The sequence below is a fragment of the Glycine max genome, chromosome 12 (assembly GCF_000004515.6).
Source record: "Glycine max cultivar Williams 82 chromosome 12, Glycine_max_v4.0, whole genome shotgun sequence".
Classification (NCBI taxonomy): domain Eukaryota; kingdom Viridiplantae; phylum Streptophyta; class Magnoliopsida; order Fabales; family Fabaceae; genus Glycine; species Glycine max.
This window is the reverse complement of record NC_038248.2, coordinates 35,866,319-35,886,961: the sequence shown is the minus strand read 5'-3', so window position 1 is coordinate 35,886,961 and position 20,643 is coordinate 35,866,319. Positions and strand designations below refer to the sequence as shown.

Genomic DNA, 20,643 nt, shown 5'->3' with positions numbered 1-20,643 from the left:
TTAGTCGTTAGTAGAAAATTATTTTTAATGATTATAAAAATATACAAGCATTTGAAATGTTTAGTTGGATTTTTGATTTTTTTTCACAACTCACTTTTTATATTTACTTTATTCATTTTCTTGGTATGTAATTTATAGTTCACAGTACACTTCAAAAGTTTATTTTATTGGTGATTTGTAAATATCTCATAATCCCTAATGTTGATTGAAGGAATTTAAGCAATGGTGGAGTTGTTCTTTTGTCCCCCAAACATAATGGCAATTTTAAGTGTTCTTCTGGCCACATCGAATAAATACTAAATAGTGTTAGTATCTCCTTTGATTTTTGTTTCAAAATATCCCTCCCTATCTCACAAATTCTTTTTGCAGTTCATTTGTAGCAAAACTTATGAGTTGAGTCTGGAAAGTAACTTTTGGAATTTGCCTTCTTCCCTTCAATATTTTGTTTTGGGAATATCCTTTCCTAATATCTGCAAACTGAAATGAATATATATGCCAGTTATGTTTTTGAGCAATACGCCAATAGCTGAAGATGCAGTTTATTTTAAGTATAAGAATATCTTGATAAATTCCAACTTTGGTATTAGATTCTTCTCATATTGCTCTGTTTAGCAAACTGTGCAATGGACCAATTTTTGCAGTTAATTTGAGTCTTATTTTTTTTTCCTCATGTTTTATATTATATTAGATGCTTTTTGTTTCCTTTTGTTCCTGTTTTTTTACCTTTTAATCGAATGATGGAAATTAGGTTTTTTTTCTATAGCTAGGATTAATCATACATCATTTATTTAGAAAACCTCCATTTCTATTACTCGAAATTATGTGATTATTTTATGAAATGGTACAAGAAAGTTGAAAAGCTTGATGAATGTTGAGTTATCAAATGGAACATGTAATTGTACCCTTCAAAGCATCTCGAGCATCTCTTTTGCTCTGCCACTTTTACATAAATGAAATGTCATTTTTCAGAAAGAGAATATATCAAAGGCAACGTGTGCGTCTACTCATTGTGTTGTTCTGTCTTGATGATTTTCTTCTTTCCTCATTTTCAATATAAAGTAATACTGTGGCCGCATCAAAAGTTGTGATCTTAACCGATGCGAATGTGGACCACGAGAAACTGTCGGCAACAGTAGGTTCATCAAAATAGTGGACAATATTTTTATACGGTGGCGCTTGACTTGATTAATTTATTTAAAGGGCACAACAACTAGGATCGGATTGTATTTAGATTCATATACTCTTAGTTGTACGCACCTCACTTTTAGGGAATTGTATACTTTTTTGGATTGATTTGTATTTGTTTTCTGCACACTTAATCTTTAAGTATTTTGCATTTGAGATTATAGGATTGTGTATCCCCTAGATCAGATCATATTTCGATCCTTACACATTTAGCCTTTAAGCATCTTATGTTTGACGTTAATGGTTGTGGATCCTCCTAAATTGATTTGTGTCTCGATCCACAAGTTTCTTTACAGGATCTTAGTTGATCACTACCTTATTACATTAAGCAGCTCATTCTAATTTGGGTCTAGGACGCATGTATTTTGGATGCAACCACTTGTGTTTTTCTTTGGTTAAAAGTTAAGCATACATTTAATATGTAAAAACCCTTGATATTTTGACTCTTTATGGTTTAATAGTTTTTAAAAAATATTTACCTAGTTTTTTTCTCTTTGAAAATGCTTATTTTTTTTCTTGAAAATTTTGTGATGACCTTATATTATATATATAATGAATATCATAGCCATATACTACTTATACTTCTACCTTTTGATTGATAAAAAGAGTAAAATTATATCATGTTGACACAAGTTTTTTGAGGGTTTGAATATAGCATGTTTAATGTTCATTGTAATTTGTAGGCAATTTTCATTTTCATGTTTGTATTGTTATCACAACATTCATTGTTTGAGATTGTTAGTAACCATCTTTACAGGTACAATGTCTTTCATACTTTTTTGAAACTCTTTTTTGTTTCAAATGCTTTTATAACTTATTTTATTTGATTAATGACTATTGTTTTATGTACAAGTTATGTTTATTATGAGTGAATCTTAGTTTTCTATTTGAGATTCAATATAATGATTCTTCTAGACAATTTAGATTAATCGTTATATTGAATCTTGAATTATTTGTTTGAACAGTTTGGGAAAAGTCTTTTTTTTACAGTAGGTTTATATGTACAGGTTAACTTTATTTTCTTAAATTTGATGAAATTTTGGTATAGTGCATTTCACTTTATTCTCTGGGTGCATACTTGATTGTGGTGGAATTCATGTCACCGCTTTCATTTCGTGTACTTGAAGATCAATGTGAAATACTGTCGAAATTTCGTCAAATTTCCTTGCACAATAAGCCTGACAACTATTTGAAAGAAATTATTAACAAGTCAGTTATAATTTGTAAGACATATATTTTATCATTAGTATTTGACATCAATATTTTAATTGTACAATATGCATGCATGTTTCTCTTAACCAATGCTTTGAAGGAATTCAACAATAGTCAAGAAAGTAAATCCAAGACTACTGCTAAATGAATTCCAGTTAAAATAAATCATTTAAACAATGTTTAGTGTCTTAAAAATTACATTTTATTATTGTGTACACTAATTTTGGGTTAACTTTGAATATATGAATATCTTATTAAATTTAGTGCAATAAGCAAAGAGGAAGCACTAAGTGCGGCTATTACGTACTGCGTTGGATGTCAATGATAGTCCTAAAAGGTTTCAAAGATAATTGAGAAATGATAATTGTTTACTTCAAACCTAATTTCATTTGTTATAATTGTTATTATTTATAATGGTTAACTTATGTTTTATTATATCATGCACTATTTTGCTGAGATAAGAGCATTGGAACTAGAGTGAATAAAGACAATTCGCATTCAGAGGGCAAGATGTTTTCTTAGAGTTAAAAATGAAATATTAAGTGTTTAAGGAATTTTACAATTGTAAAGTTATATTTAATTAGCTTAAGTTATAGATGATTCTATGTATTGATGTTATTATTTTCATTACTTTAACTATTTCTTTTAATTGATAATAATTATTCCAATAATAGTATAAAAATTGTATTACCTGAAAACAGTTTGGACTGGTTCTATTTTTCAATTTGCAGGTTTTGATAATATTAAAAAAATAGATAGAATATTAAAAAAAATTACAAAAACAACATTAATTTTTATAAAAACCAATATTGTGGTGCAAAAAACAACATCAATTTTTTTTAAATCAATGTTGTGGTGCAAATAACAATATTAATTTTTAGAAAATATGATGTTGTGGTGCAGAAAACAACATCAGTTTTTCTTACAACTGATATTGTGATGAAAAAACAACATCAAATCACAATATCAATTTTTCTTCTTAAGATTGATGTTGTGATGCACTTACAGCATTGATTTTGTTAATCAATATTATTTAGTGAATTTTAAGATCGATAATTTCAATATCAATTTATAATTGATATTAAAAAATTTTAATAACTAATTTTAAAAACTTATTTTTTTTAGTAGTGATAGCCACGGAATCTAAAAAAACAAAGTAAATTAAGTTGATTTTTTCTAGAAGAGTAAATTAGATTGATTGTATCGCGGTATCTATCACTGTCATTTCTTTCTTTTTGTTTATTACCCGCATGCCCCTTGAAATCCCCAACCGCTAAGCTTCAGTGTTGCAGAAAATACGCAACAATATTGATTAAGCATTTATATTTGCATTTGCAGACATAATATGGTAGCTATCTTTAGGTTCAACATACTGTTGAGATATGTTGAAAACCTTGTCACAATCACCGATTTTTTAGCAACATAATTTAGTTGACACGTGAGGTATCGGAGGTGGACAGATCGAGCATAAAGCGTGATTCACATTTCAGAGTTAGGAACAATTAATGGGTGTGCCATAATAGGTAATTGCATTGCCATTTGATATTTCCTTTATATGGTAACTAAATTAATATATGTCTACAAATAGATACTACAGGGTATCACCATATGGGCATATTACATTTAATCAAAAGTATTGTGTCGTATTGTTTTGTTAAAGTTCACTTAGAAATCCTTCGCCCTCTCATAATTTTATCTCCAATGGAATTGGGAAGCATAATGCACTTCCTTCAAGATAAGACCATTTTAGTCACTGGTGCCACTGGCTTCCTCGCAAAAAGTCTATCCCTTTCTTTCTATCTATCTAAGCTTGCTTATTGTGCTTGCATGATACTAAGCTATATATCTTGTTACCATGCATTTCCTTGTGTGTTTTTGCAGTTTTTGTGGAAAAAATATTGAGAGTTCAACCAAATGTGAAGAAACTTTACCTTCTTTTGAGAGCCAGAGATACTGAATCTGCTACTCAACGTTTACATACTGAGGTGAATGTACAAAGATTTACAACTATTAATATTTTTTTCAGTCATCAAAAATTTAGAATACATCATATATCAAAACCTATCTTTACCGAATTTGGCTATTCGTAAGGTAACTAACCGCAGGCACAAAATCTCTAATGTATTTAGAATGATGACTGATATACACTTCGCACTTCTGTGTATCAATCATTGTATTAATAATTATTAATTTTCTTTTTCTTATTTCTCTTTTTCTTTCTAAGAGTTTAATTATGTTAATATATTTGGTGTCCAGTGATTATTTTTCATATATTTAATGTGAGATTAAAGATTCGCCAACTAGTTTCAACTCACAATTGCCACACATATAAATAAGGCCAGGGTAATGATAAACATCCACCCCATTTTAAAATGAATTGGTGGAAAGAAAAGAGAAATAAAAATGAAAATGAAGGGAAAAAATGTAATGTAATTGAAAACGAGAAAGTAAAAAAAAAAATAATAGGATGAAAATGAGATGAAGAAAAAAAAAGTGTCTCCTATTTTCCTATAAATAATGTATTTTCACCAACAAATGACCTAGTCTACACAAATTTACGAGTAATTTTGTTATTTTAACTGATATATGATTTTTGAGTGTTAAAGAAAAAATTTGAATGGACAACAGAGATTTGATAGGTATAATAGATAATCAAATTAAATGCTATTAGTTAACACCTAGTTAGAGAGGTGTGATGATATACATTAAACTATATTATAACTAATATTAAATGTAAGCAGGTGATATATGATAGGAACAGAGATAAAGAAAAATAATAACTATATATCATCACTAAAGTGATATTAATATCATCTCAAAAGTTCCCCTATCACACACCTAATATATTTTTACAGCATTTTTAATGATGTTTTAAATCAGTATATCTGATATTTGATCACGCTATTATATTTATTTTCCTCTGTAGATCATAGGGAAGGACTTATTTAGATTGCTGAAGGAAAAACTGGGTACAAGATTCAATTCCTTTGTGTCAGAAAAGTTGGCCGTAGTGCCTGGGGACATTTCTCAAGAGGACTTGAATTTGGAGGACCCAATTCTAGGGGAAGAGATTTTCAATCAAACAGATGTTATAGTTAATTTAGCTGCAACAACTAACTTTGATGAAAGGTATATATTCAAGGTGATATAATTTTAAAACCATATATATTGTGTGTCTCTATGTTCACATAATTTACAAATAGTATTTTATTTCTCAATAGTTAAAATGACATTTTTTTTATTTTTTCTCTTATGTCTGATAAATGCAGATATGATATTGCATTGAGTATAAATACATTAGGAGTTCTGCACGTGTTGAGCTTCGCCAAAAAATGTGTCAAACTAAAAGTGCTAATCCACGTATCAACAGGTTAGTATATATGCATGCCCATGATAATTAAAATTATAACTGATTCAAATCTCACATTCAATCTTCCAAATGATTCTCTCATCAAAATAAAATACAGACCCAATAGATGGGGCTGATCAGATGGCAATACAGTCTCTGTAATTGTGGAGATGATTTGGGTTCAATTTATGTAAAATTCATCTTTGGATAGGAGAAAAAACTTTAAATGTGTATAATCTCATAACCGACTTGAACCACAGTTTTTTTTAGGATATATCGAGATCCTACCATTTGAGCCAAAGGTTCTGATTATCTTAATTATCAAAAAATATATATTCAGTATTCAAATGTATTTGAATCCACTTATATAACAATGGGGCAATTTCCCCACAAAATTTTAAAAATTTCTTAATATAATATACATATGTAATTATAAATTATCCCCATAATATGAAATGTAAAATAAAAATTTAATTTGTAACATAAGTTTGTCCCCACAAATTTATTTATATCAATATTGTTCTCACTACATAAAAATTTCTTGATCCGTCAATATATATATATATATATATATATATATATATATATATTAGATTTTTCATAAATTTATTTATGTCATTGTAGATGCCAATTTTGCCTCAAGGTTATTGCAACAAGTAATTATATTAGGATCACGTGTTTCATGTACGTACTCTTTGCGAGATAATGCTTATAAAATATACAATATGAAGATTGTAGCATCAATATTGTGTCCACCTTGTTGACATAACTAGTGTTTAATTACGATAGAGTGAGAACTATGCTAAATTTATCATAAACTCTAGCTTGAATTTGTCGTGAGACTATATAAGCCATTATGTCCATGGAATTTCTTGAGTAAAATTTCCGAGAATTTCTTTATTGCTATATATGTTGCAGCTTATGTATGTGGAGAAAGAGAAGGACTCATACTAGAGGCTCCACATCACTTTGGTGTGTCACTAAATGGAGTGCCCGGACCAGACATTGATATGGAAAAGAAAAAGGTGGAGGACAAATTGAATCAGCTTAGAGAGGAAGGAGCCATAGAACATGATATTGAATTGGCCATGAAGGACTTGGGTACTCAAAGGTTTGTTCTAATTATTGTACTACTTCCCAATAGCCAATTAACTTCCCTGGCCACTTATTCATTTTTTCACAAAGCAGCATCAACTAATTAATAATGTTGAGAAATTTACAATTTTATGTGTTTTGCAAAAATTATTTGGTTTCTTGCAACATTTTCCCTTTTAAAAATTACGAAAAACTGAATATTAGAGCAACCATGTATGGATGGCCAAACACGTACGTCTTCACAAAGGCAATGGGAGAAATGCTTGTAGGAACTACAAAGGGAAACATGAACGTTGTAATTGTACGTCCCACAATGGTTACTAGCACTTACAAAGAACCTTTCCCTGGTTGGATTGAAGGTTTAAGGTAAATCATCGATCACATCTCTTATTGTGTCCACGCATATATGTAGTTTCAATTATCCACACCATCTTATGTTCCCTTGGCTCGACTTCCTAGAAATTAGTTAAGTGGCATTTAGAAATGGAAACACAACCAAAATTTTCTCATCTGATCGAGATTTTCTTACAGAACCATAGACAGCATAGTTGTTGCTTATGGTAAAGGAAAACTAGTATGCTTCCTTGCGAATCTTGAGGCAGTTTTTGACGTGGTAAGTCACTAAATAAACCCTTTTCTTCTTTTATTGGTGCTAAGAAAAATAAGTGGATATGTATATATTAATGCTGAGTTTGATATAGATACCGGCTGACATGGTGGTGAATGCAATGCTAGTGGCCATGGTGGCTCATGCAAATCAACCTAGTGATATCATATATCATGTGGGTTCCTCTGTTGTAAATCCAGTTATGTACCTTAATCTTCGAGACTATAGTGTAAGATATTTCACAGAAAAACCTTGGATAAACAGGGATGGAAAGCCCGTCAAGGTTGGCAAATTTACCATATTGAGAAACATGGATAGCTTCCGCAAATATATGTACATTCGTTACCTGCTTCCCTTAAAGGTTACTTCAAAATTCAAATCCTTAATTTCTATAATTAAGTCACATAGTTTCTTAGCTTTAATTTTCATGCAATCATTCAGAAGTCACAAGTAACAATATCATGTGGATGTGAACTTTACTTGAGCTTATTATAACATTTTTTAAGGCAACAATATGTGCTTAATTAATATATTGTTTGCATTTAATAGGGACTAGAGCTTGTCAATGCAGCTTCATGCCAGTATTTTCAGAAAATGTATCTTGACTTCAATCGGAAGATCCGTACTGTCTTGCGATTGGTTGAACTTTACAAGCCTTACTTGTTCTTCAATGGGGTGTAAGTTAATTATTAGCAGCCAATAAATAAGATATTGAAGAACTTGTTTAACGGCAATATTCACTATCTCATGATAGTGCTTGTTTTGCACACAGATTTGATAATACGAATACAGAAAAGTTATTATCATCGGCAAGACAAGGTGGGGTAGAGACCGAATTGTTTTACTTTGACACAAAAATGATTGATTGGGAGGACTATTTCATCAATATTCATTTTCCTGGGATCATCAAGTATGCCTTCAAGTGATGCCTAATTACATACTTTGCAGAAGCCCTTTTAGAGTTTATCATATGAAGCTTGAATTTGTTGTATTCAAATTGGTGCTGGCGAGTTTATATGTTGATCTATTACAAATTATTGAATTTAACCTTATAGCTGTAAGTGTTTGATATATGGAGCGAATATTTCGTCCTGGGTTCAAAAATGACACTATACTTTTTTCTTTAGTTCCTTGTCCATGATTGGATTATATATACGGAGTTAAGGAGACACACCCAGGGGCGTTAAATTCGCTAGTTTATCTGTTTCCTTTTTGTTTTCAATATCAATAACAATCTATAACAATTTCCTTTGGCAACAGGCACTGATTAAGCCATTAAAATTCAAAAATAGAAAGAAAGAAAAAAATATTACAGTTTCTATTAAAAAATACTTATTTATGATTAACCTTTGACTCAAGTTCTTTAATAATCGGAAGTTCTTTATTACGTAAATAAACTCCTTAATCAACTTTATCATAATAAGCTCTTTAATTTGTTAAAACAATTTTCTTGATTAAATTTATAATGTAAACTCTCATCATAAAAAATTGTCAAATAAACGTTTAACAAAACTATTTGCCTGAAATAGTCCTTATCCATGATTTTGCTACTTCTTGAAATAATTTTAAATATACTATATGGACTCAAACATATGCAAAAGAAAACTAATTCACGCTAATTAACAAAGTTGTTTAACATCGTACAATTTTACTAATTTCATTTAAAAAAATAAGTTTAGTTGTTGAACGTTTAGTTCTTGAACAAAATAACAAACTTTATAATTGGACTAGTTGAAGATTATTCATTCATTGGATAGAGTCCATCGGAAGGTTAAGTATCGGCCACTATAACCACTACCCGCTTTGGAACCATGACTGAAACCCCCCACACAACCTCTGACATAATTACAACAATGAGATTAAACAGTATAACTTACTGTGGGTCTGTTGGGAGTGGTTAAAAATGTACCCTTTTAATTAGCTTACAATCATTTGTAGAAGCTTAATAACCGCAAGGTTGCTGCCGTTTATCTTGCCACCAGTAACCCCAAAGCAATCAAAGGACAAGCCAAACAAAGGGCAAGCCCATGGAAAAATTTATCATGAAGGAGGAGACCTCTCTTTTCTTTTACCAGTGACAGAAGTGGCATTGTTTTCATCGACTTGGGAATCCAAGCTACTAACACCATTAGAAACAGTAGCAACAACATCATGACCACATGGCCGGGTAATGCAGAGCCAACATCTCGTAGACTCACAGCTAGTGCCTGGTGCTAGGGGTACATGCCAATAACCTTTTTCCGATTCCTGAAACAAAAAAAAAAATCACATTTTATACAATAACAGAATTTAGAAACAGTAGTAAAGAAACAAAGTAGTTCTGAATTTGATAGAGGCATAGAATACAAAACATTTTAGATGCTAAAGTATTTAGGATTTTTATGTTTGCAAAGGCAGTTTTAGATGCTTTGGCATGTATAATGCTAATGCTCTTTTACATCTGGTCTGGTTGCACTTAGCAATCTTTAGATATCCAACTTGAATTTCTAAATATATACCTTTACCAATTTCTAAATTATTTTTGTAATATGAAACTAATTAAGAGGTAAAATTAGCGCTGAGCAAAAAAAAAAAAGAGGTAAAATTAGCAATTCATAAAAAAGGCGATAACAACTCGTGCTCAAGCATCTTGAGATTCCTATGGGTTTGAAAGGGCATCACATGTCCACACACATTGGTTGTTTGGGTTGAAGAAAAGGCATTTGAGGTATCTATGGTTAAGCCATGCCGTAGTAATTGAGAATAACTTCTCTCTGTTTCGTCACCAATTTTAGGAAACACATAAAACTGTCATCACAAAAACATCTCACCCTGATGCCTGAAAGACAGACTAAAGTCTCTTTCACAACTTATATGTACATTAGAGGTAAAAAAAATTAAGAATATACTCAGGCCTCACTTTATCAAATGACAATACAAATCTCCTGCTAATAACCAAAATACGAGAAATGAACCTAGAGTCTAGAGGGAAGATGGTAGACCAATTGTGTCTCCGGCCAAATAGTAGGAAGATATATGCTGGAATGCCTATGAAAATGGTTGAGGTGGCAGGGCCTAGTGGGTGTTAGTTACTTTGTAACATCCTGAAGGCATAGAAGAATGAAATTGATTAGTTAGGGGTGGTTAGTTAAGAGGAGAGGTGGGAATGATTACTCTCTTCAAGCTGTAAAGCTGAGGGCATACTGGCATAGGTGTATTATCTGTAGGAGCTTTGCTTGGGAAAAGTATAGTAGCCTCTTTCGCATTTCTGTTTTTCATCCCTTCTTCTATGATCTATTTATATTTTGAAACTTACACCGACTAAATACAATAGAATCCGTTTACTCTCAGTCTTCAATATTGGGTTCCTAAGTCCTAACTTCCAATCATCTCCCCTCAAATACCAAAAGATCAAAATACTAAGCTGTCACACAGAAAAGAATACTAAGTTTCTAACACATTCTCAGCAGGAACAGTAGAATGGCACTACATGCATTACCTGGATGACCAATGAATATGATGGTGGCATCTGAAGTTTTAGGTTTCCTTTCACAAAAGTGTAGTGAACCTGTACATAAAAAAAATAAAAAATAAAAATGTGTCACAAAAGCAAGGGCATGCTAGATAAATCTTAAACACCCTACAGATCAGATTTCGGACTATACACAGTTAAACAGCCTACAGATCAGATTTCGGACTGTATATAAAAAAAATAAAAAATAAAAATTTGTCACAAAAGCAAGGGCATGCTAGATAAATCTTAAACAGCCTACAGATCAGATTTCGGACTATACACAGTTGAACATTGAAGGCTCCAATGGGAAACAATTACTGCTATGTCAAACATTGGAGATGTACTAAAGGTAATAAAAAATATCCCTGTTTCTCAAACGGCTTGAAACAGATCAAACTTTTTTTCTCTCAAAAATTCACTCCCTGCCCCTCTAAAAAATCCTAATCCCACAGGAAAAAAGCAACAAGAGTACAACAAAATTTAATGAGCACAAAATCATAAGAACGGAATAAAAACTCTCCTGAACTGACATTAGAGTAAACAATTTCAGAAAAATGTAGAAGAGTAAAAGTGCCCAAACAGGTCGCAGAGATGTAATAAAATTTGAAAACTTAAATTTATAGGGAAAAGAGTTCCCATACAGGACCCATTTTAAATTGTGAACAAACAACAAGTCACTCATAATGATAGAGTAAGAAAATCCAGAAAAATAAAAAAAATAAAAATTGCCTGATGTCTTTCTTTCCACTGGTTAAAAAAGTTGCTTCCTATCAGTTCAAATATGTGATCTCGCATTTCATCATTTGTCACAAGCAAGCACCTAAGTTTTACTGCAGCAAAGAGCCAATACCTGAAACCCAGAAGATTAATACAAGTACATCAGTGCCAAACAGAGAAAAGATTATAACACATTCATGAAGAACACCAGAAGGAATTTTGACTAAATTAACTATCAACTATTTGAACCTTAAATGATACGACCAGTTACATTTTAGTACTTTAAAAAAAACTTAGCTTTCGTTTAGTCCTTCTCAGTTATTCAAGTCTGAGTTCACTTTAATCCCACCAATAGCTTCATCTGTCTGATGCAGAAAAGCATCATATATGGCACATCAAATGTGAATCAAATCTCATGCAAGATGCTATATATTGCATAGATGACTTGATAAACTGAAGTTCTGAAACTGCATGCTTTAATTTAGAGTCTTTGACCAACATGAAAACAAATGCATACACTCACAACTGAATACCAAATAATAATTTAATCCCAATTAATAATAATAGTAAATAAAGAAATAAATAAACAAAAATTAAGGGCTCAAGAGAAACTAATTGTTTTAAAACCAAATAATAAAATATCATTTAGGCATGTACAGTAAAGAAACAGTCAAACAGTTCAAGAAACAATGCTATGGTCCTAAGATTAAAAGTGAAAAACAAATGCAAAGCCTAAGACATTTATTTGGAAATTTACCAATCATCATTGGATCCATTTGGAGTTGTATACAGTGCACCATTATTCATCCACTCCTCCACCAGTCTTCTGCTAGAAGGATTTTCCATCAGCCCTCTTAGACGCTTGTTGTGCAGCACAACAAGCGGCCATTTCTTCCCACTCCGATTGTACAGTTCTTTCACAACATCATCAAGCTGCACTATTAGAAAATCAACAATACAAACACAATTAGCTGCATAAGCAATAAAGCTTAATTACCATAAAAGAGCAAAAGTTTACATAAGTTGTTCAGACAGTTAAGGTAAAGAGACTCTATAACTTAGGCATACAACCTGAGAAATGCTAAATCCGCCATCTGCAAAATTTTGTTGGTAGAGCCCAATATTTGCTCCATCCACTATAGCTTCATAAGAGGCATGCTTTTCAAGCCAGGCCTATAAGGATCAAAGAAAAGCATCAAAACCAAGCTATTATACCTAGACTAATAACAATAATAAGAGTAAATAGTATATGCATTGATATTTGATGGTGTAAAAGGTTTTGTACACATTCATCCAATAAGTTTGTTGATTTCAACAATAACTATCTTAAAATTCATGCATACTATGATTTCTGATTGATAGACACTCAGACAATGCATAAAAATTAAACTCAAATAATAACATATCATCATTCATGTCATTTAAAATTGTGTCACATTGCTGTGAATGGAGAGATCAACCACACCTGAAATTCACTAAAATTGGCCTTGACCTCTCGTTCAAAGGCCAAGGCAGCAACAGACCCTGCAAACTTCTCCCTCTCCGCGTCATCAATATCAACACAAACCAATTGCTCCCCGCAACAACAACAATGTCCATCAGCACCAACACTCGTTCTGCTCACAACCCAATCCCCTTTCCCAACCCATCCCTGACCATGCCACCCTCCCCCGTTCCTCAAAACTCCCTCTTTAACTTGCCCGGCCTCGAATTCCACCTCGCCAACCTCAGAGGACTTGCTGCCACGAAACCACTCCTCAATAACCACCGCAGAGGACTCACTAACACACCTCACAGAGCTTCTAAGCTTATGCAAATACTCATACACCTTATCCGCTCTACCACACCGCGCACTCACCTTCAAAAGCGCCGCGACTTCCGCCTCCTCCAGGCTCACTCCAACCCCACTCATATGCTCCTCCACCTCGTAGGCCTTATCCGCGTCAAGCATTTCACAGAAACAGAACAGAGCAGGATCGTAGGTTCGCAGCCTCGGCAAAGCGTTGTTGTAGTTCTTGCCCATGCTCTTCACCAAGTCGAAGGCGTAATCGGCGTCGCCTTTCGCCGCGGCGAGGCGCGCTACGGCGGTGACGGTGGCCTCGTTGGGGAGGACGGCGAGGGCGGACATGTGGCAGAAGGCGCGGAAGCCGTAATCGAGGGCGGTGGGTTTGAGGGAGGGGTCGGCGACGGAGTTGGAGCAGAGGTAGAGGAGGGCGTTGAAGTGATGCTGGTTGAGGCGGGTGTTGTTCGAAACGGCGTCGTCATAGAGGGATATGGCGCCACGGAGGTCCTTCGCCTTGGAACATGTGTTGAGCTCGAATTGGAACTTGGCCTCAGGGTTTTGGCTGCCTTTCTTCTTCTTCTTCTTCTTCGAGTGCTCCATCGAAGGGTCAGATTCGGAAGTTTTGCTGTGAGGATTTGCAGGGTTTAGTTAGTTTAAACCCTAGATGGCGGTTTTTTCTTTTCTGTGGCAGTTACTCGTGATTGGGGCCCAAAAACCATGGGCTTGCTCTTCTGCCCAAACATGGATATGGAGTGAGACTGACAATGTACTTGTTAGTTGTGGCAACTAGTGTATTCACCGATCTGTTTAGTTTGAACATGGGAAAAAATAAAATTTAAACTAATTGATTTTAACTGGTTTAAATTTAAGAAATTTTTTTGCCTAACTCGAATCAAATCAATCTAATGTTAATTGGGTTTGTTGGATTCAAGTTATGGGATACCGATCAAACAATTAAAAGTAACAATTTTATCCCAAAATCAATAAATAATGTTGTGATAAAAGAATGTAAACAATATATTTGCATGTAAAATTGATTTACACCAACTAAATAATAGTATAAATTAGCAATAATAACACATGGTTAATTGATTAAATTAAAAAAATAATTGATGATTGGTTATGTTAGACACTCTAAGGACAAATCAAAACACAATGAAAAGATACAAAAGACACAATAATAACTAAGTTTAGGTATAAAAAATTAATAAAAATAATAATAAATATATAATTGATTTGGTTTAGGTTTGGGAAGTATCTACCCATTATCCAAACGAATCAAGTTTAGATTATCAAGTTCTTTAAATTCATTGATAAACAAACACTCTTTAGATATACTTGTAGATCAAGTTAAACCAAACTTTTAATAGGTAAATCAGTCAAATTCAAATAATATATTTTTAACAAACTTAACTCGACCTAATACATTTCAATTTCTAAATGGCATGTTTTGAATCACATTAAAAATAAATGAATCACATTTAGAATATAAAAATTATAATTATTAATGTTGGAAGATCACATTAAAAACATAGAAAATCTCATTCAAAACATGAAACTAAACAAGCTATAAATATATCTCCCTTATTATTTGTTTATAAATTGACAAAATGAATCATACTCTAATATTATAAAATAATATCATTCAATTATAAATCATCATATTTAAATAAGATGATGGTGATGTACCAAGATTTTTAACCAGATTAATCTATCCTTCACATCTTTACAGTGCACCCTCTGTGGCATATATTTTATTCCTCCCAGATATGTACAGTATCTCCTATCCAAATCTCCAGCCAGTCTCCGTCCCGGTTCCGCTGCGTTTGAGTCTCCGTCGTGGCTCTACCGCCATCGCGACTCCATCTCCATGGTGACTCTCTCTCCCGTTCTTCATCCTCTTTTCTTCTCCCTTCGCTAGAATCATCGTCGATTGCGACCACGGCGAACGACGACAGTGGTCGGGTCTAGATATGCTCCAAACGCTGCATCCTTATTGGCCCTGTCACCAACGTCAGTCTCTAGTGATCACGGCGATTGGTGCTGGGTTCGCGAGTTTGGTTTCGACGAGACAAATTTGTGTTTATGAGATTCGTGTGCCATTTGCTTCCATAGCTGATTTTAATCGAGTTTGCTTTTGATTCCATATATTGTAATGTCTTCCTTGGTGCATATGGATGCCCATAAATGTCATCAAATCAAGGACCCTCATAAACTATTCGATAGGATTCTTGAGAGGGATGTGATTCATTTGGTTGTCTTGGTTCATATCTAATGGTGTTTTCTGCTACTGTATGTTCAATGAAATTTCTTTAGTAAAAGTTGTATTTAATTTTACTTATATTTTCTAGTAGAAATCAGATTTGCACTTTGAAGCCAAATAACTTGGTACGTATTTTTTCCCGAAATATTACCATAATCTTAACGCCAATGATGTTTTTCATGTGCAGTATTGTGAAGATCGAAAATATATTATGGGGATGGTGCAAAACATAACTAAAACGCCGCTGCCAAAATTGCCTTCGGCAACGGTGAACGGTAGTCGGCGGCGAACGGTTGTCCGCGGCGGTGAATAGTTGTTTGGGCATGAAGAGAGAGTTGTGGGAAGATGCATGGTATAACCTATTAAAATTGATTAACTTAACGACTACATTTTCTTGTCCACCCTAGCCTTGGCCTCATACTTAATGGGTTGGTTTTATTATGATTTTAATTATTTTTTTTTTACCAATCTGAACAGCACCATTATGGTTAAGATAAAGCTGGTTTTGTTCGAGTCCTTCACTTGCAATAAAAAAATATTATATTTTCAAATTTTTAATAATGCACTATTTTTATAGACTTGTATTATATATTAATCCTATATAAGAAATTTGTTCTTTAATAATTAAATATTTATTTTATTTAGTAATAATTTTATGTCATTATCACTTCATATATCTCATTAATTTATTTACAAAGCATAATAAAAAAAATATGATCAAATTAAAATATTTGGTAATTTATACTGATTAAGATCATAAGAAGATCAAAATGAATGAAGCTAGAAGGGAAAAAACAAAAGAAACAAGAAAAATTAAGTGATAAAGTCTAAAATGCATTATTTAAAATTTAAAAATAATTAACCGATCGAGTCACTAGGTAGGTTTAGGTTGAAAAATTAACTCAAGAACACAAACCAATTATGATTAGTTGGATTTGCAGTGAAAGAAGTCAATTAACCGAAATAATTTAATTGGTTTGATTTTTGTTGTCGGATTCATTGAGTCAATGTAAACTGATGAACACATTTGATAGAAAATGTGAAGAAAAAGGATGTGGAAGTGTGATGGAAAATAATTTAAGAGTACAAATATAATTTGTATATATCCAGTATTTGAATATATATATAAAAGTTTGAACGCAACGCTATAAAACCTTTTCTTTCAAATTTATAAGCACTTTGTGGTCAAGTTATAAACAATGATCGAAAGATCATTTCCATCCTTTTGTAGTATAATCCTTGACCGACCAAAGCACTCACTTCTATGTCCTTAATTCTTATTATCACATCATCCGTTCTCCTTTTCTCCCAAACTTAAATTTTATGTATTTTGTATTTGATTTACTTGGTTATAAACAATTGGTCTCCAAAGGATTTATATATTTATCCACAATTTCAACTTAAATTTTACTTTGTCTGATCTATCAAAACATTATCATTAGTAAAAAAACATGTGCCCAAATTCCATATATGTTAAATATTGAATGTGCCTAATGAGTTTATACATTCTAATAAGTTCGTAGGCTTATTGGTGAACCTTTATGTGAACATCTTCATCATATTAACAATTATTCACCACCCTGACTGAGTTTATGTCACTATCTTATTCATCATATTGGAAAACATTCATGTTCGTCACTCTATATGTTTATATGTCCCAAATTTATTATATATTTCCTTAAAAATGTTTAATGTATGTTTGCAAAAAAATAATTGGGGAGAATGACTGAAGACCCTTTTATTAAACTCCTTACATATTTTACACCTTGGTGAATAATAACTTGTTAAGAATTTTTTGCAGTTTCGGTTGAAAACACATGAAAGCAAAATAAGTAATTGATGTCACATGTTCAATAAACTTAATTATACAATTAAACATTGAGGACATCGTAAGGTATTTATAATTATGATTAAGGTTTTGGTTTTGGACTTAAAAAATATTGTAATTTGTCAATTAAATTTTCAGCTTATTTCCATTATGTACATACACTGATACGCAAGTTTCCACATACATACTTTAGCTAGAAATTTCCCCAGTTTGGTCACTCAATGAGCAAAAAGTTCAAGACATATAATGTATAATGCATTATTTAAATACGCGAACCATTTTCTACTTGATAAGTGTATTATTGTTTGTTACCATGCATGTTATGTTATAATGATTATTTATGAGTGATAAGGACAAACTTTTCAAAAAGTTATGTTCTTCAGTAATATTGATTATTTTTATTACAAGCAGAAGAAAGAGATGAATATTACATCTTTTAGCATTTGAAATTATATTTATATTTGTAATTGGTGCTGCAGTATTGTTGTAGAGCAAATGAAGCTAGCATGATGTAATCAAAGCTTGTGATGAGAAGCACCAACAAAGGTAAACTTTGTGTTTCTTATTCTGCATTTGATCTTTTTGCTTTATACAATACACTCATGTTATCTCTTACAACATTTTTTATTGAGAAAATTTGAATAATACCTAGAATACGAAAAAAATGAAAATTTTTGCACTCTAAGCTCTCCCTATCTATCTATCTATCTATATATATAAACCCACGAAGCATAACTACCTAAGAATGTTGACGATAAATGAATTTTGTTTAGGATATAAAATATTTGGAGATGCTTTAGGTGATCGCATTTTTTGCTTCGGGGTAGTTATTATCTTGCTTTATCTATTAAAGCATAAAGTATAGATTTATTTTACAATTTAAATATTTTCTCCATATCACATCAAATTCTTGTCATTCTATATGACAATCTTGTATATTTATATTTTTCCTCTTATGCAATTCATCATCATTAAATGTTTAATTTAGACTGTTGTACTTAATTGCATTGTCACTCTGAATATGTTTGATTTGTTAAAATTATGATTTGTTAAAATTATGATACTAGACAAGTAGGACAAGATAGGATAAAAATGAGATAATTTTTTTTTATCTTGTACACTATTTAATGAATAATAGACAATACAAGTAAAATAATATAAAATTTATTAATATACTTAATATTAATTAACTTAATACAGTTGATATCAAGTTGATATCTTGATGTCAAATTTAATGAGTTTATCAAAATAAAAAAAAAATAAGTTGACTAGTTACTATTTTTCTGTTTTTAGATATATATATATATATATATATATATATATATATATATATATATATATATATATATAACATTTTGTACCTGAAATAAAAAAAATTGTTCCATGATTTTCTAACTAATAAAAATTAGAGATTTTATCTGTTTGATTTGTAGTGTCCCTTGATTTTTTTTCCGATAAAAAAGGTGAAATCAAAATATTTGTTGTGTTACCATAATTTTTAATAAACCAAATGGATCCTATAGGACAATTACTATGTATCTTCTATTTCATTCATTGCTATCTAAATATTTGTACTTTTAATATTGGGAAAATATGAAGTTATTGTTGTCTTGTGTTTTATATAGTTTCAAACTAACTTTTGTTTGTAAACTTTGTTTAGTTTTTCTCTATCGATGCCGTGGTTAAAAAATGAGTTTAGTAAGATCAAGAACAAATTGGCCGACTTTCTTCATGTTTACTACCTTTTTCTTTTCCATGATAAAGACATCAATATGTTTTTGAAAGAAGATAATAGCATGAACTCTTTTTAATTCTTTAAAGTACACTCAGACATTAAATGCATCAAAGGATACAACGAAGACCAATATAGTTTACTTTTTGTTACTTGAATTTTCAAAGCTCGTATTGTATAGTAATATATTTGATTGCTTTATTTAATTTATAGATGGAGCTAAGGATTACTCGACTTGAGTTTTTCAATCAACACCCTCTACTTCTCAGTCATCAAACTTTAGTTCTCAATCATCTAATTAGAGTTTATACGTTACTATTCTCAATTATCCTTCAGTTGGATTGGATTGATTTTACTTTTAAAAGTTATGTTGTTTTCGAATTTCTCGGAGATGTTGAATCATGTGACTTTGTTTGCCTATAAAATAGATGCTTTCTTAGAAACAAGATCATTTTTCCTATGTTGGCTTATCCTCCTTTTTGTTATATTGTGTGTTTTTGTCGACTTTTTTTATTTGATTATAGTTCTCCTGTATTTAACTTTCTAGTTATAATTTTCTTGCGATATGCAATTTTTGTATTGTGACTTTCTTTAGTCACTTGTGAAAAATTTGAAGGCCATGCTAAAAATCAAGTGATGCCAACCTCCAATAGTGATTTATGAACCCCTTAAAGTAAGTTCACGACTTCATGTCTTTTTACTCATGATAGTTTCTGGTAAGTCACATATGGGAGGTGTTTAGTGCAATGTATTGTATGCTGAAAATACCTCAAACTCAAACTACAAGAGAAAGACAACATAGAATCTCAAAATGAGACTTTTTGAAAAATTTATGAATATAGTAACTCTCTTAACATCCTTTTATCTATTATATAATGCGCAAAAATACCAATAACTCCCAACCTCAAAATATTGACTAAATTCATTATTTTTCATTGTCTTGGAGAAATCTACTAGAACAAAGCTCCATTTAAAATCTGTTACAGTAAATGAGTCACTTTTTTTTTCATTTTCTCTAAAAATGCATGAATATAAAGTTATTTTGAACTCTGTAAATGTAGTTATACACATGATTTCCAACTTTTCAAATGAAATATTGTTTTGAATTTTTATATTAATTTTTATTCAATCAATTAAAAAATGTGGCATTAGCATTCATTTGTGTGAGAAAGTTTCATATGAAATAACAATTCTCATAGATGAATATTCATTTCGCTTTTGTATCTCTATTCAAATGAACACTAAGAGTAAAAAATAGTGATTTCAAATTCTACACGGATGAAAATCAAAGAGAAATACTTTACAGAATCAAAACTAAAATTTACTCGTTTAATATAGGCACCAAAAACAATAATATAGAAAGATGAAAAACATTTTTT

At 31.5% G+C, this 20,643-nt stretch overlaps 2 protein-coding genes across 5 annotated transcripts; one reads left to right on the top strand and one right to left on the bottom strand.

Moving 5' to 3' along the window:
- Window positions 1-3,892: 3,892 nt before the first annotated feature.
- Window positions 3,893-8,707, top strand: LOC100805240 (fatty acyl-CoA reductase 3). 4 transcript variants are annotated; one of them, XM_014765003.2, is made up of 10 exons: window positions 3,893-3,920; window positions 4,279-4,382; window positions 5,324-5,526; window positions 5,667-5,767; window positions 6,665-6,857; window positions 7,046-7,207; window positions 7,373-7,454; window positions 7,543-7,809; window positions 7,998-8,125; window positions 8,203-8,707. In XM_014765003.2, the coding sequence occupies exons 5-10, from the start codon at window positions 6,757-6,759 to the stop codon at window positions 8,372-8,374; spliced, it is 912 nt and encodes a 303-aa protein (XP_014620489.1). In that variant the 5' UTR covers window positions 3,893-3,920; window positions 4,279-4,382; window positions 5,324-5,526; window positions 5,667-5,767; window positions 6,665-6,756; the 3' UTR covers window positions 8,375-8,707. The 4 variants fall into 4 exon arrangements, with proteins under 4 accessions (XP_014620489.1, XP_003540237.2, XP_014620488.1 ...); XM_003540189.5 differs by lacking the exon at window positions 3,893-3,920 and adding an exon at window positions 3,927-4,177 and having other exon boundaries at window positions 8,221-8,707; XM_014765002.3 differs by lacking the exon at window positions 3,893-3,920 and adding an exon at window positions 3,927-4,177.
- A 463-nt stretch (window positions 8,708-9,170) lies between these two features.
- LOC100804176 (proteinaceous RNase P 2) lies at window positions 9,171-14,191 on the bottom strand. Its single transcript, XM_003540187.5, has 6 exons — window positions 13,124-14,191; window positions 12,730-12,831; window positions 12,416-12,591; window positions 11,671-11,791; window positions 10,927-10,995; window positions 9,171-9,695 (listed from the first exon to the last, which is right to left on the bottom strand). The coding sequence occupies exons 1-6, from the start codon at window positions 14,039-14,041 to the stop codon at window positions 9,489-9,491; spliced, it is 1,593 nt and encodes a 530-aa protein (XP_003540235.1). The 5' UTR covers window positions 14,042-14,191; the 3' UTR covers window positions 9,171-9,488.
- Window positions 14,192-20,643: the final 6,452 nt, after the last annotated feature.

Bases quoted from the DNA above. Each gene is read 5' to 3' on its own strand.
- LOC100805240 (XM_014765002.3), top strand. From the start codon at position 4,006: ATGGGCATATTACATTTAATCAAAAGTATTGTGTCGTATTGTTTTGTT. The intron at 5,768-6,664 runs GTTAGTATATAT...TATATGTTGCAG, and splicing joins GCTAATCCACGTATCAACAG to CTTATGTATGTGGAGAAAGA. The intron at 6,858-7,045 runs GTTTGTTCTAAT...ACTGAATATTAG, and splicing joins AAGGACTTGGGTACTCAAAG to AGCAACCATGTATGGATGGC.
- LOC100804176 (XM_003540187.5), bottom strand. From the start codon at position 14,041: ATGGAGCACTCGAAGAAGAAGAAGAAGAAGAAAGGCAGCCAAAACCCT. The intron at 10,996-11,670 runs GCAATTTTTATT...TTTTATGTACAG, and splicing joins AGTGGAAAGAAAGACATCAG to GTTCACTACACTTTTGTGAA. The intron at 9,696-10,926 runs GTAATGCATGTA...TTTTTGTTTCAG, and splicing joins CATATTCATTGGTCATCCAG to GAATCGGAAAAAGGTTATTG.